We start from the raw sequence: 13,123 nt of genomic DNA, 5'->3' as shown, positions 1-13,123 counted from the left end.
CAATCCCGCTGTTGACATTAGATGAATGGTCAAGCCTGAGGAAGATATTACAGACAATAAATTCATTTTTAAATGTGATGACAATACTGTCACCCTTATCTGGTTTAGGCCTTTTCTTCAACCACACAATTCTATGCACTATATTAATTAAGACAAATAGCTGACCATAGCCACTCAATATTCCAGCCAGTGAACCACCTTATTAATAAGTTGATCAAAGCTCTCAATTTGCCCGACCTAAGAGGATTAACCCAGTTGAGTACTATGTATAATGTGTGGCTTTTGGTGGTAAATGCAAAAAGGGGGGGGGTTCTCTGCTATAGCTGCTCGGCAGCTAATAGAAACATGAGAAGAGCTATCGCTGCACTTAATTTTAGTAGGCAAAGGTGGTTCTGCACAAAACATTGAAGTGTGAGGATCAAACAGGGCTTGAGGTCGCTTTGAAGCATAGTTATTAATGTCAATAAGCACCCATTCCCTTGGAGTTGAAGTGGAAGCGTCTTTTATTACACAGGTTCCTATGTTGGAAAAAGGATGTTTTTAAGCCCTTGATGCGGCCTTCTAGAGAACCCAGCCAGTTGGAAACAGTCGCTAACATCGCTATCTCCCATTACCAACTTTTGGAGATATTCGCGCTAAGCGCGATTATCTCCAAAAGCTAACACCTGCCCTGAGCAGTTCTTAGCCATGTTATCCAATGGGAGGTGGATAACATGGCTAAGAGCATTAGCTCGGTAATGCATGAATATCGCTGACTTTTCAGCGATATTCATGCATTGCGGCCGGTTTTTATCGCATTTGCGATAAACCTTGGTGCGATAAAAATCGCCGCAGCTCTGCGGTAAATTTTTGTCTCTAACCAAGCAATAGCGATAATTATCGCTATTGGTTGGTAATATGCCCCTGAGTCCTTGAAATTAGTAACCCGTTGTTCCAGTCATTACTTGATTTAGTCTCCTCCTTTTCAGCAGCCTTGTCTGAGATTACACACATTTGCAATTTAAGGAAAGATTTATCCAAGCCATGCTATGAACATTTCAACTCTTTTTTTTTTTTTGCCAGTGGAGGTAAACAGGAAGGATCAATACTAGGTTTATAGCCAAAATCGACTTTAGAGTCCAGGATTACGGTTAATTAATAGATGCAAGTATTAGTCCATCTCTTTCAGATCACCAAAAACAAAGAGCACTTTCCATTCTCATGCCCCAGCCCCAACCACATTAACAGATCCTTTAACAGAACTCGCCTGAGCCCCTGTAATGATCAATAGCCCGCACAGGGTTCACAACATAACTTAATATACAGTTGGCAAGTGCATGCTCCTTGCTATTAGACACATATTTTCTTTCGCCCCACCAAACTCGACTGCCAGCCACATGCCAGAATATGAGTTCCCTCGTTGTCTGGTGGGCAGTCCTTTGGTGTTCCCCTGGTGTTGCCTACAAAAAAGACACTGCATTATGAACGCCCTTTTCTGTCCCTCATCCCCCTCCCTTGTTGTCCTAGACTTGACTCTTCTAAAGCACTCACATTCACTTATTTGCAGCCAGGTTACCATTATATAGTGTTGTTTTAAGAATCAAGGTCACAAATATCAGCCTGTGTGTTTACATACAGTCCAGGGAGTCATCCATAGGCACTTGCTGGTTTACTACTCCTACCTCAACTTCTGCTGCTTTGATGATATGTTGGTAGTTCACAAAGTGGAGTTGACATAAGTGTGGATGGATATTTAAGCTTTAAATATTATGGTAGGACACACTATATAAGGCAGATAAGTGCATAGGACCATACTGCTGATTACCCTGTTGCTGCACTACTCAAACTCAAATAGGTTCCAGTGGCACAATGCAGAATGATGGGGCCCCCTGCAGAATGTGATGAGGGTCCTATGTCTCACAGATATACCTTGACATTAGGCTGAATGGAGGCTCCCTGTAAGGTTAGGGGCCCCTTGAAGACATTTCTGCACCCTGGCGTTGCGGCCACTACAGGGGCCTGCATTACTGCTGTAATTGGTTGTAAAACTACATAATGAAGCCCTGGTTCATGACCCATGATGTCCAACAAACAATGTCCTTCCCAACGGCAGGACCGACAAGGAGGCGCGGAGGAGGGTGGGAGGAGGTAGGCGGCTGTCCCCATTGTTCTGCATGATACGTTTGAAGCGACGCTCCCCAGCTCTGCAAATCGGTCACAACATAAAGGGCTACCGCCTGCCTGGTTCCAAAATTGCGCCTAAGGAAGGACAAGACAAATACTGATGGTGTAAAAAGCAGAACTGACCACGAAGCGCGGCAGTGGACGGGAGGAGGTAGGCGCCTGACCCCATTGCCTTACCTGGTGTATTTCAAAGCGGCCCCCAGCACTACCAATCGGTCATGAAAGGGGCCCCAGGATGCCTGAACCCAACATGGCTGACAATGATGACCTCTACCTCCCTGTTTAACTTTTGAATTCCCTACCCCTCCAGTACTATGCTTGACCTCAAGAGAACCTCTACATTTCTTTTCGGTCCATGAGTCCCCCTCTTGCCTCCTTGCTCTAAATCCACAGTACTATTAAATTTCAAGAGTTCTGGTTAAAAAGGTGTAAATCAAAGTTCTGTGCGAGTCGGTAGCCTTGTCCGGCTACTGCGTGCTGAGAGGACACAGATTCTAACAAATCCAGCGGACGGCAGCGGTCTGGGCCCACTCAAATGTCGACAGATGCAAACACAGTACCTTTTCCTTGAGGCGGCCGGCACAGATGTGCGAGCCGGTTCCGGTTTTCGTTGCGGTGTAGAAAAAGAAAGCGTTGCAAGTCACGGTGTCCCTTCAGTCGCGGTGCATGCTACGGCTCGTTGACGGCGTCGGTGAGCTCAGAGCTTGCGTTGTTCGGGCGGACGTTGCTCGTTGCGGTGCTTCCAGCTTTATGGTGCGGCGTTCGAGCCAGAGTTCAGGAGCTGGCGTCGGTCAGTCCGGAAAGCGGTCAGGGGGCAAGCTCTCTTCAGGCACTTCAGACGCCCCACAGGAGATGGAGCCAGCATTATGGAAGGCAAGTACAGTCCAGGAGCACTTTGTTGACAGTCTTCCTTCTCTTCTTTCAGTGTGCAGGGCAGAGACATCTGACACACCAGCCAGCATTGGAGAGGGAAGGCCCAGCCCTATTCAGGTCCTAGGTGCAACTCCTCCCTCCCATCTTAGATGCAGATCTCCCTATTCACCACCGGGCTGCCCCAGCCTTTTTCCTGGAATTCCCCAGTCCTGTCACACACAAACCCAGGCAAGGAATACACAACCTAGCAGAGGCGGGCTCAAATGGTTAGGCAAGCAAATACCTACTTTCTAAAAGTGGTATTTGCAAACACAGAATATTAAAATAAACTTTACTAAAAGATGTATTTTATTATTCTGAGTCCAGGCATACTAAACTCGAATGTCTACCATGTTCTCTGAGTCTGCTATGATTATAACATGTAACAATCTAGCAGCCCATTCTAGCCTATGGAGAACAGGTAGCCATGCAATAGTGAAAAACGAAAATGGCTGTAATTCACCATTAGGACATGCCACACACATCAGGGCTTGTCCTACCTTATACTTACAATGCACCCTTCCCTTGGGCCTACCATAGGGGTGACTAATATGAAGACAAGAGAAGATTTAGGGACTGGCAAGTGTTTGTACTTGCCCAGTCAGCATGACAGTACCAGACTGCACGCAGGCTCTGCAATGGCAGACCTTAGACACATTTTACAAGGCTGCTTCAGTGGGTGGCACAACCAGTGCTGCAAGCCCAGTAGCAGCATTTTGATTTACACGTCCTGCGCACACTCAGTGCACTGTACTAGGGTCTGACATGTAAACCAACTACCCAATCATGGAAGCACTAATCAATACATCAATTTACAGTAGGGAGCACTCTCACTGTGGCACTGGACCGCAGTGGCACAGTGCCCAAAGCATCTAACTCCAGAAAAACACATGAGGCAATAGCAAAAGATGGAAGGGAGACCCACGCCAATGGTGCCAAGTCTAACACCTGCCCTCTGTGATGTCCAGGGCATGCCCTAGTGTTGACTTATGTGTATTCAAAAGGAAGGTTTGGCCTTGCAAACGGTCTATTTTGCCAGGTTGAAATGGCAGTTTAAGCTGCACACAGGCTTCAGTGGCAGGCCTGGGTAAGGTGCTTCTTAAGTGGGTGGCACAATAAGTGCTGCAGGCCCACTAGTAGTGTTTAATTTAAATGCCCTGGGTACATGGTATACTACACAATACGGGACTTATAAGCAAATTAAATATGTAAATCAGGTGCAAACCAATTAATTGGAGAGTGAGCACAAGCACTTTAGCACTGACCAACAGCAGTAATAAGGACAACAAAGAGGAATGTCATCAATAAAAAAAGAGATAAACAGGCACAACGTTTAGAAGAAGACCACCCTATGGCTGACCAGTCAAACACCACATATATTGACATTACACTATGAATACCCGATGCAAGATTATCAGTAGTGACCATTCAAGCAATTCAGGTGAGATTACCAGCAGAAACAGCAGGTAAACATGTATTAGTAGATACAAAAACGACAAAATGCGGCTGACCATGGTTCAGCACATCAATTCCAAAATAGGGATAACAAATTAAAAAGCGGGTGCAACTGCTTCCGGAGTTCGCCGCACTTCCACTCCACTGTAAACCAGATACGCCACTTCTGGCACCAATATGACTTGAGCTAACATAATTGTGTCAGAAATTAGCTCCTTATGATTAGGTCTAGGTTATACTTTTGGTGGTCTGGCACACCAGATTTTGATTTCAGGCAGCAACATAGTTTATTAGGGCGTGAAACAATGTCACAAACACACACATGTAAACGTACACACATGCACACACACACAGGTGGGACTCTTAATTGTCTCAGCTCTGGATCCACACCTTGCCCTTCTCAGCTGTTGGACTGATCATGTAGCCAAGTAACTTATTTTCGTTCTGGCTCTGTAGGCCCAGACTTTGGTGGATCCACGCTGTCCACTGCTCAGGCTACTGCTGACACTATTCTTTCATGGCTCATTGCTCATACACCTTGTGGTACTGATAGAACAGCACCTACAAAGGCCCACACTCCCGTGACTTAGCTAGGTTAAAAGGGGAGGCAGATAGTAATGTCACAGACCCCAGAAGATGGCACAATGTTTTCTTTATTGTTATCCTGAGGTCGTGTTATTGGTTTTGTATGGCTGTCATTCTAAGGGCATTGAGATGGCCAATCCAGAATTCTTCTGATTCTATAAATGAGGTACCTGGCTAGACAACACCTCTGAGAGGTACTTCAAGGTTGCTGGTGAGCTACAAAGTAGCTCCCAAGCAACTATTAGGAGACCCCAGGCCTAGATCAATCTTTTAGAGTTTCTTGCTTTACGTCAACCTGTGAACTTTGTTCTCAACAGTCAAGGTACTAACGTCGAAGCACTTTTCGTGCAATAATATGAGTACATCATATGATTTTTCTGTAATTTACACAAGAATTCTGCACACTTTGTGAGTTTAAGAAACGTGCAACTTAGCACACTCAGCATGCTGTGTCCTCTCCACTGTGGTCCTGTAAGGGTGAAATTAATCAAGCATTTAGAATTCGATTGTACTTATTATTAGACATAAATTTGCAAATGCCTGTTTGCATTCGAGTTATTCATTTTAATATTTATGCCCTACAATCTGATAAGTTAAAAAACAATGTGATGCAGTGGTACTAAGTGGTACTGGGTGGAATTTCGCAGCTCTAAATGAGTGGTCCCTGGCATTTGCATTTGCATTTACCACTGTTTTTGCTATCATCAGAATGCTAATAGTTTTATAAAGAGCAATGTCAACAGAATGCTTGTCACAGCATAGAAAAGGCTCCCCTTGTTTGTTTCGTTTAGCTCTTCTGTTTGATTTGTCCATTTCTGCAGGTGAGACAGGCCTTCTTGTTGTGAAAATAACAAAGAGCTCAGAGTTCTTCGGCTACGCAGGAGACAAGCGCTTGTCCGAGAGGAAGATTCTGACGGATGTCTTCTGCAAAGGTGACCGCTACTTCAACAGTGGAGACCTGCTGAGGTTTGATGAAGAGGGGTTCATTTACTTCCAAGACCGAGTCGGGGACACATTCCGGTGAGAGATCATGGTTTATTCATAACTCATTTGTTCATTTTACAGAAAGCAGATTAAATGTGGCAATATGAGCATTAACAGATCGTTTCTCTACACAAACAGACAAGACACAACACGGGCATCACATTTTAGGAGGGGCAGATAAAAAGACAGAGTAACAAAGCCGTTGTTTCCGTAGCATCAACACCATATGTAAATAGAGGAAGTATCAGATTAGAGGACAAAAATATTAACACCAACAGAGCGCTTCCAAAAATGGTGACTAGGTATCTTATAATGCAATGTCTGCCGGTTGGCTTAACTAGTTTTGTGACTTGTGGTGCTGCTTTACATCCTTTCCCTTAGTTACCTGTTCCCTGCTGCTCAGCCAGCCTGAATGTGATGTGTGTGGAATGTTGGAATGATTGATGATGCAGCGGAATGCTGCAGTGCCTGGTGTGGTGGACAGAGAGACAGTAATCTGTTACTTACTTACCATCCGAATAACCTGCAACTAAGTTTAATAAACCTTCTACTTATAACCTACCCTATGGCTACCTGGACTTTCGGATTGCAACAATGAGCCATCCTTTATGTTGCTAGCTGCCTACTACAATGTTCCTGCTAAGACTTAAAATATAGTTTGTCAGCCAACCACCAGATTCTGAGCATAGTTGACCTGCAGCCATTGGCTTGTTCCATTTACTTTAGGCAAGAGGCTGTTTAACCAGTTCCACTTTCTAACAGCATCATGTGTTGTTGCTTAATGGCCCAGTAGCTGGTGAATATTCTATGGCTTCACATTTTAATACAGGAAGACAATGCGCCTTTTCTGGGATCTGATCTATCTCATTACATCTATAGAGACTACATTAAAGGCATCTTCTAGTATCAGGGATTTCAAAACTATACTGCATTGTCCACAACAATACCACAGTTAGGTTCTAATCTGTATCTTCTGGCGTTGGATGTACAGATCACCATTCTCAGGGCTCTCACAATATAGCAATTTTATTCGAGCTTGACCATCATATGTCCATGCAACTGCTTTGAGAGTGCAGGCCAGGCCAGTTGAAAATCCTCTGAGGGTGAATGCCCATCTCAGAGTGAGTTTGAGCCATGCCGCTGATCTCTCTTTTGAGATTGGTCTTGTTTTTTTTGTAAGTTAGTTAGAAACTGAGTTGCTAGCAAAAGTGACTACTATTGTTGTGCTTTTTATCCACAATTTTATTTTATTTATTCATTAATAAAGTTTTATATAGCGCAAACTTGATCCCGAAGGATATCAGAGCGCCTTACACATTGAGGGAATGAGGTAACATCAGTACGAGAGTCAAATAGAGAATATACATAGGAAATGCAAAAATCGTGCACAAGAAAAGACCAATATAGGCCTTGGCTAGGCGTATAATGTGCTAGGCATTGAAAACATAACGGCAAGGGGAGCAAATACAATAGAAAAATACCAGAATGACATCCATTCTTGAAGTGTGTTCGATGCGCTAAGAGCTGACAATCGCTCTTCTTATGAAGGTAGGAATTTGTTCATGAGGAATCTTTTTGCTTCCAGTTTGAAAGCAACCTTGGGGGAGATTCTCCGGATTTCCGGTTGAAGAGAGTTCCACATTTTTGGAGCAGATCCAGAGAACACTCGTTGACAAGTACTGTTTTGGCAGAAGATCTGGTTTTTCGGAAGAAAGGAATTAGCACTCCTTGATGGTCTCCCCCCTCCAGATAGTTTTAACTTTTGCGCCATGTAATTGGGGGTTTTGAAGTGGAGGGCTTTTTGCGATAAGCATGCAATCTTTAGTTGAATTCTAGCTTCAAAGGCAGCCAGTTTAGAGATTTTAAAACCGGGGAGATGTGGGCATTTCGCTTGGTGCCCGTAATCAGTCTGGCCGCAGTGTTCAATGAAGAGTTTAGCGGAGCCAAAGTGTATTTGGGGAGGCCGCAAAGCGTAGCACTGCCATAGTCAAGCCTCGGTAGAACAAGCACTTGGACCACCTGCTTGAAGTCGGATCGAGGTAAGAAAGGTTTGAGGTTCCTGAGAGTTCTCAGAGGTGGTTAGCTCCCTTGATTACATTGCTGATATGGGTCTTCATATACAGGTGTTTGTCCAATGTGATTCCTAGCGATTTAGTTGAGTCAATAATGCGGGGGGAGCAGTTGAAGGCTGTGAGTTGGTTCATCCAGAGGTCAATATTAGGAGTGTGTTTCGGGGGAGAGATGAGGAGGAATTCTGTTTTGGTGGTGTTTAGCAGGAGGTGGTTCTCAGTTAGCCAAGTCTGGGGAGTAGATTTTCTGGTAGAGTTGGGTGTCGACAGCATACATATGGAATCGAATGTCCAAGGATTTTAGTACATCAGCTAATGGTTCCAGAAAGAAATTGAAGAGAATGGGAGATAAGGAGGATCCTTGGGGAACCCCCATGGTGAATGGGGATGGTTGGGAGAGAGAGTGGCTCTTTGGGATCTGTGCTGGAGGAAGGAGACCATTGCAGCACCTACCCAGAGAGGCCCATCCTTTGCTCCAGAATATCTGAGAGGTTGTTGTAACTGACAGTGTCAAAGACAGAGGAAAGGTCAAGTAGGATAAGGAGGCAAGATTCATTTCTGTCAAGCATGATAAGGATGTCATCCATGACATGAGTGAGAGTCGATTCAGTGCTGTGCCCACTACAAACCCCGATTGGTGTTGGTCCAGGAGATGGAAGTTTTCGATGTGTGCATATAATTGAGATTGGTGCATTTTTCCAAGAGTTTGGCTAGTGTGGGGATGCTGGAGATGGGCCAGAAATTGTTAAGATCTGTACTGTCTGCTGTAGGTTTTGTTTTAAAATAGGTGGGCCTCTTTTAGACAGTCTGGGGTTGTACCCTGTGAGAGAGAAGCATTGACGATCTTTGTTCAGATGGGGGAGATAGAATCTTTAATTGCTTTGAACATGGTGGGCGGTAAAGGTACATTGAAGTGATTAGATGGGTTGATACTCCGAAGGACCTTATTGATTTCATTTTCGTTTAGGATGGTAAAGGTGTCCCAGGAAGCGTTCTGCTTGGAACCTCTGCTAAGTGGAGCAGCCTTGTCTGGTGTGGCCAGGGAGGGTGCCGGTCCGTTGGATGTTTAATAGAGACCTCCTGGTTTCTAGATCAATGTTAATAAGTCTAGATTTATCAGTAAAACAGTCCACCAAGTCAAAACATGAGGGAGGACTGACATCCACATCTGATCGGTTGGGGGCTATGACAGATTGTTGTCTAACCAGTTCGAACAGTTTCTTGGGTCGATTGGCCGCTTGGTTAATTTGGGATCTGAAATATTCTGCCTTGGCTGTCTTGATTTGTTTGTTATAAGAGCTTCTAGCTGATCTAAGGTTTTTTAGATGGTCCGCTGAAGGAGTGGATCTCCGGGTGCGCTCTATGGCCCTAACATTGCTACGCTCTGAATTTAGATTGCTATTGAACCAAGGTTTAGATATTTTTGAGGGTGCATTTTTTTGCTGGGGTGGAGCAATATCGTTGTTGATGCTAGAAATAGAAGAGTTATAGAAATCTGTAAGTGCATGTACTTCGACTAAGTCTCTTTGAAGAGAGAGGGAACGCTTACAGCGGGTTGCTAGGTCAGCTGTGTTGATGCCTCTGAGGTCTCTTCTCCAGATCTTTGGTTTAGTAGTTTGAGGTTTAATCTGAGATACCTCCAAGTTGATATGGAAGGAAATGACGTGATGGTCAGATCAATCGCAGGGTATGATGAAGTTTAAAGTGATAGAATGACCTTTGGAGATGATGAGGTCAAGAGTTTCCCCCTTCCTGTGGGTAGGTTGGTCACAATGTTGAACCAATTTGTGATCCTTCAAGAAGGAATTGAAGCATGCTACAGCTTGGTCGTTAGGATTTGACCAATGAAGGTTAAAGTCTCCCAAGTAGATTTGGGTCTGCATTGAATCCACATTGTCAGCTATGATTTCCATTAATTGTTCAATGAATGGTAGATTGTCGCCCGCAGGGTGATAGAATGTATGCAGTTTGCAAACCAGCTGCTTGTTACTGGACATGTTGAGGCAAAGGTATTCGGAGGTTAATGGGGAAGAGGATTCTGAGAGGGAGATCGCAAGTGTCCTTCTATGTATACAGGCTAGGCCACCTCCCATTTTCGTAACTCTGTCCAAATTATGTCATGGGAGGGGGGCACCAAGAGGTCTAGAATCGGAGTGGACGAGGGGGTGAGCCAAGTTTCATTGAGGATAATGATGTCTATCTCATTATGATGTATGAGGTCGAAGATCTCAGAGGCATGTTTGTTGGCAGATCTGCAGTTGAGTTGTATACATTTGAGTGTAGCCGGAATATGGGGGAATCAGGCTGATTGATGTTCACTCTCTTGAGGTTGTCATTATTTATAACTCTGCGGTTGTGGTGGGGTTCTCTGTTCGGGTTAGAGTGAATTGTTTGAATTATTCCCTTTGTACTCGAGTTGGTGTCCGTGTTTGAGGAATAGGGCTTGAGGAGGCATCAGTTTCAATGGACACAGGCCCTGTCAACGAGCATCTGAGGAGAGAAGCTGTGTTATGAAGAGGGACGTTAGAAGGGGAAGAGGGATGGTTATGGGGAGCTTTATCTGTGACACTGGCAGTGGTAAAGGGCCAGTTTGGATGAGAGCAGAGGGTACATACCAAGGGGATATATTCAAGTGAGAGGGCTTTTAAAACGTAGAATTCTTTGGAGAGAAGGTGCAGTTGGATGAAGATATCGTCCAATCGTGCCAGCATGTCTGGGTGGTGGGAGAGGGGTGGAAGTTGAGTGTGTAGATCCCGAGAAGGGGGAGGGTGTCTAGGTGTGTTAGACAGATCTACGGCAAAAGGGGAATTCTAGTAGAGAGGGTTGGTTATTGAGTGTGGGCGGAGTTCCAGAAAGCCTTGAATGGAATATAGATTGTGTGTGAGGATCTGGAGAGAGGGGAGGGTGTCTATAAGTGATATAGAGGTCAGAGTCGCTAGTAGGGGAGTCCCGTGTAATAGGTTGTTCATTGGTTCTTAGCGGTGTTCTGTAAAGTGATGGCCCAGGGATTGATAGTGGTGATGGCCTTGTATTATGTGGTTCAGGCAGATCATCGGTCGACAAGGGCAATGGAAGGGAATTGGGTGAGGGGGGAGGTAAATCTGCGGAGGAAGAGGGGGCATCGCTTTGTAAGGTGCTTGAGGTGGTTAGATCTAAACCTTGATGTAAAGAATACAAGTTGTTCAACATAGAGTCTTTAATCTTCGGAAAGAGCTTGTCAAATTGCTCTAGGTTTCGATTGGAAGCTTGAATGAGAACAATCCCATTGTTGTAGATAGTAATGGTGAGATCTATTTTGGAAATAGGAGAGGAAGTAGTGGAAAGACTAAAACCATGGGGAGTTTTCTTTATTTGTTTGCACTGGAAGAAAGATAGGAGAGATTTCCTCCATTGGGCCCTTTTGTTCATGAAGAAGATTAGGTCTGACATGATGTCGCCATTAGAAATGCTGAAATAAGAGTCTGTTATAAGTGTTTCCGGGTTTCTTTTGATTAAGCTATGTTTGATTTTTTTTGGATACATTTTTAGAGAGGTATTGGGGATAGGGGATCTTATAGGCACTGTGGCCCACTTGAGAGAGTGAACCTTCGTTCGGGCTGGTTATGTTGGCCTCTATAGTGTACACCAATCGAGGAGCCATTTGCTTCGGGTAGTTAGGAAGGGATCTGTTCACCCCACTTTGTCAGGTGGAAGAAAACTAGAATGATTCCAAGACAGGAAAAAACTAAAAAATAACACATTCCAAGATGGCCGCCAATTGGTCGAACCTTGATCCAATTGTATTATTAGTCCTTTGTTTAGTTTTATGGCCAAGGCCACAAACAAGTACTATTTCCATGGCGATGTCTAGTGCAAAGTTTTGGTAAAGAAGACGACAATCGTGAAGTGTAAATCCCCATTGGGCTACCGGACAGGCACCATTTTGGAGGAATTGGGTTGATGATTAAGGGCTGAGCAAGACAAAATGGAGAGATTCTCCTGTGGTAAAGTGGACCCTAATGAGAGCTCAGAAACGTCCAGGTTATATAATTCAAAGAAGCATGCCTTTACAGGCCAAGAACCATAAAAAAAGCACAAAAAGTTCACACAAGATAAATCCACTGTAGAGCCTGAAAAGCTGATTAGCCGTGCATTGTCCCAGACTCGGGGTCAAATACTAAACATGATTCCCCTAGTCGGGCACTGGATCATACCTCTGCTTGACACACAACTGGGATTGATCGCACACTGTCCCTTTAAGACAGTACCAGTCTCGGAGTCAGTTTCAGGCCGTGACCGGGCTGGCTCTGGAGCGTCCACTGCAAGCACACAATCGGCAGCTAGGCTCCGTCGAGCTGCGCACCCCCAGGAGAGCCGCGACAGATGAACACCTCGCACCCCAGGCAAGCACACAATTCACAGATGCACAATGCCAGACGGACTGGCCCCAGAGCCGTTCCATCGCTCAGCCAGCCAACAGCAACCGTGGAAGCAAGGATTGTGAGACTCACCGGAGCTACGTAGGAAGGGTCCCTGCCTTGACGCTCAGGACGGCGGCTCCCTGCAGTCATCGGGCACGGGGGGCCCGGCATAGAAATCCCGGGCCCAAACCCTGCACAGCTGGAGACCGACAGTCGAGAGCTGGTCTCCGTTCAGCCGTTCCCCGCTCCTGCTCCAGAGGGAGCACAGTCCCCAAACGCCTCAGCGACCTCGGGGCAGAGTTCGCAAAGGAGTGCGACTGGCCGGGGGCAGGTCCCCCTGAAGAGCAACGGGCAGCGAGGGCTCCGTGCCGTCGCTCAGCCGCTGTGAGGTGAGGAACCGGCGGCAGAGTGGTCAATGGTACGAGGCTCACTTGTCCCAGTAGGTAGAGGTGTGTAGAGGAAGGGCAGCGGGCGGTGGGCGAGTGGGTTATTCAGGGATATCCACTGTTTTGGTGATCCCCAACCCAGAGCTCACTAGAGGAGCTCCTGCCCAGC

The 13,123-nt window shown here is 45.5% G+C and overlaps 1 protein-coding gene across 3 annotated transcripts in view; it reads left to right on the top strand.

The window, feature by feature from the left end:
- The window catches only part of LOC144755773 (long-chain fatty acid transport protein 2-like), a 599,753-nt gene that overhangs the window by 307,539 nt on the left and 279,091 nt on the right, over nt 1–13,123 (top strand). For all 3 annotated transcript variants that reach the window (XM_078644998.1, XM_078644997.1, XM_078644995.1), the window contains exon 7: nt 5,937–6,135. In XM_078644998.1, coding sequence (XP_078501124.1) covers nt 5,937–6,135 — 199 coding nt within the window. The remainder of the gene's footprint in view (nt 1–5,936; nt 6,136–13,123) is intronic.

The sequence above is a fragment of the Lissotriton helveticus genome, chromosome 5_1 (assembly GCF_964261635.1).
Source record: "Lissotriton helveticus chromosome 5_1, aLisHel1.1, whole genome shotgun sequence".
In the NCBI taxonomy this organism is placed as follows: Eukaryota; Metazoa; Chordata; class Amphibia; order Caudata; family Salamandridae; genus Lissotriton; species Lissotriton helveticus.
This window is presented reverse-complemented; position numbering and strand designations above follow the sequence as displayed.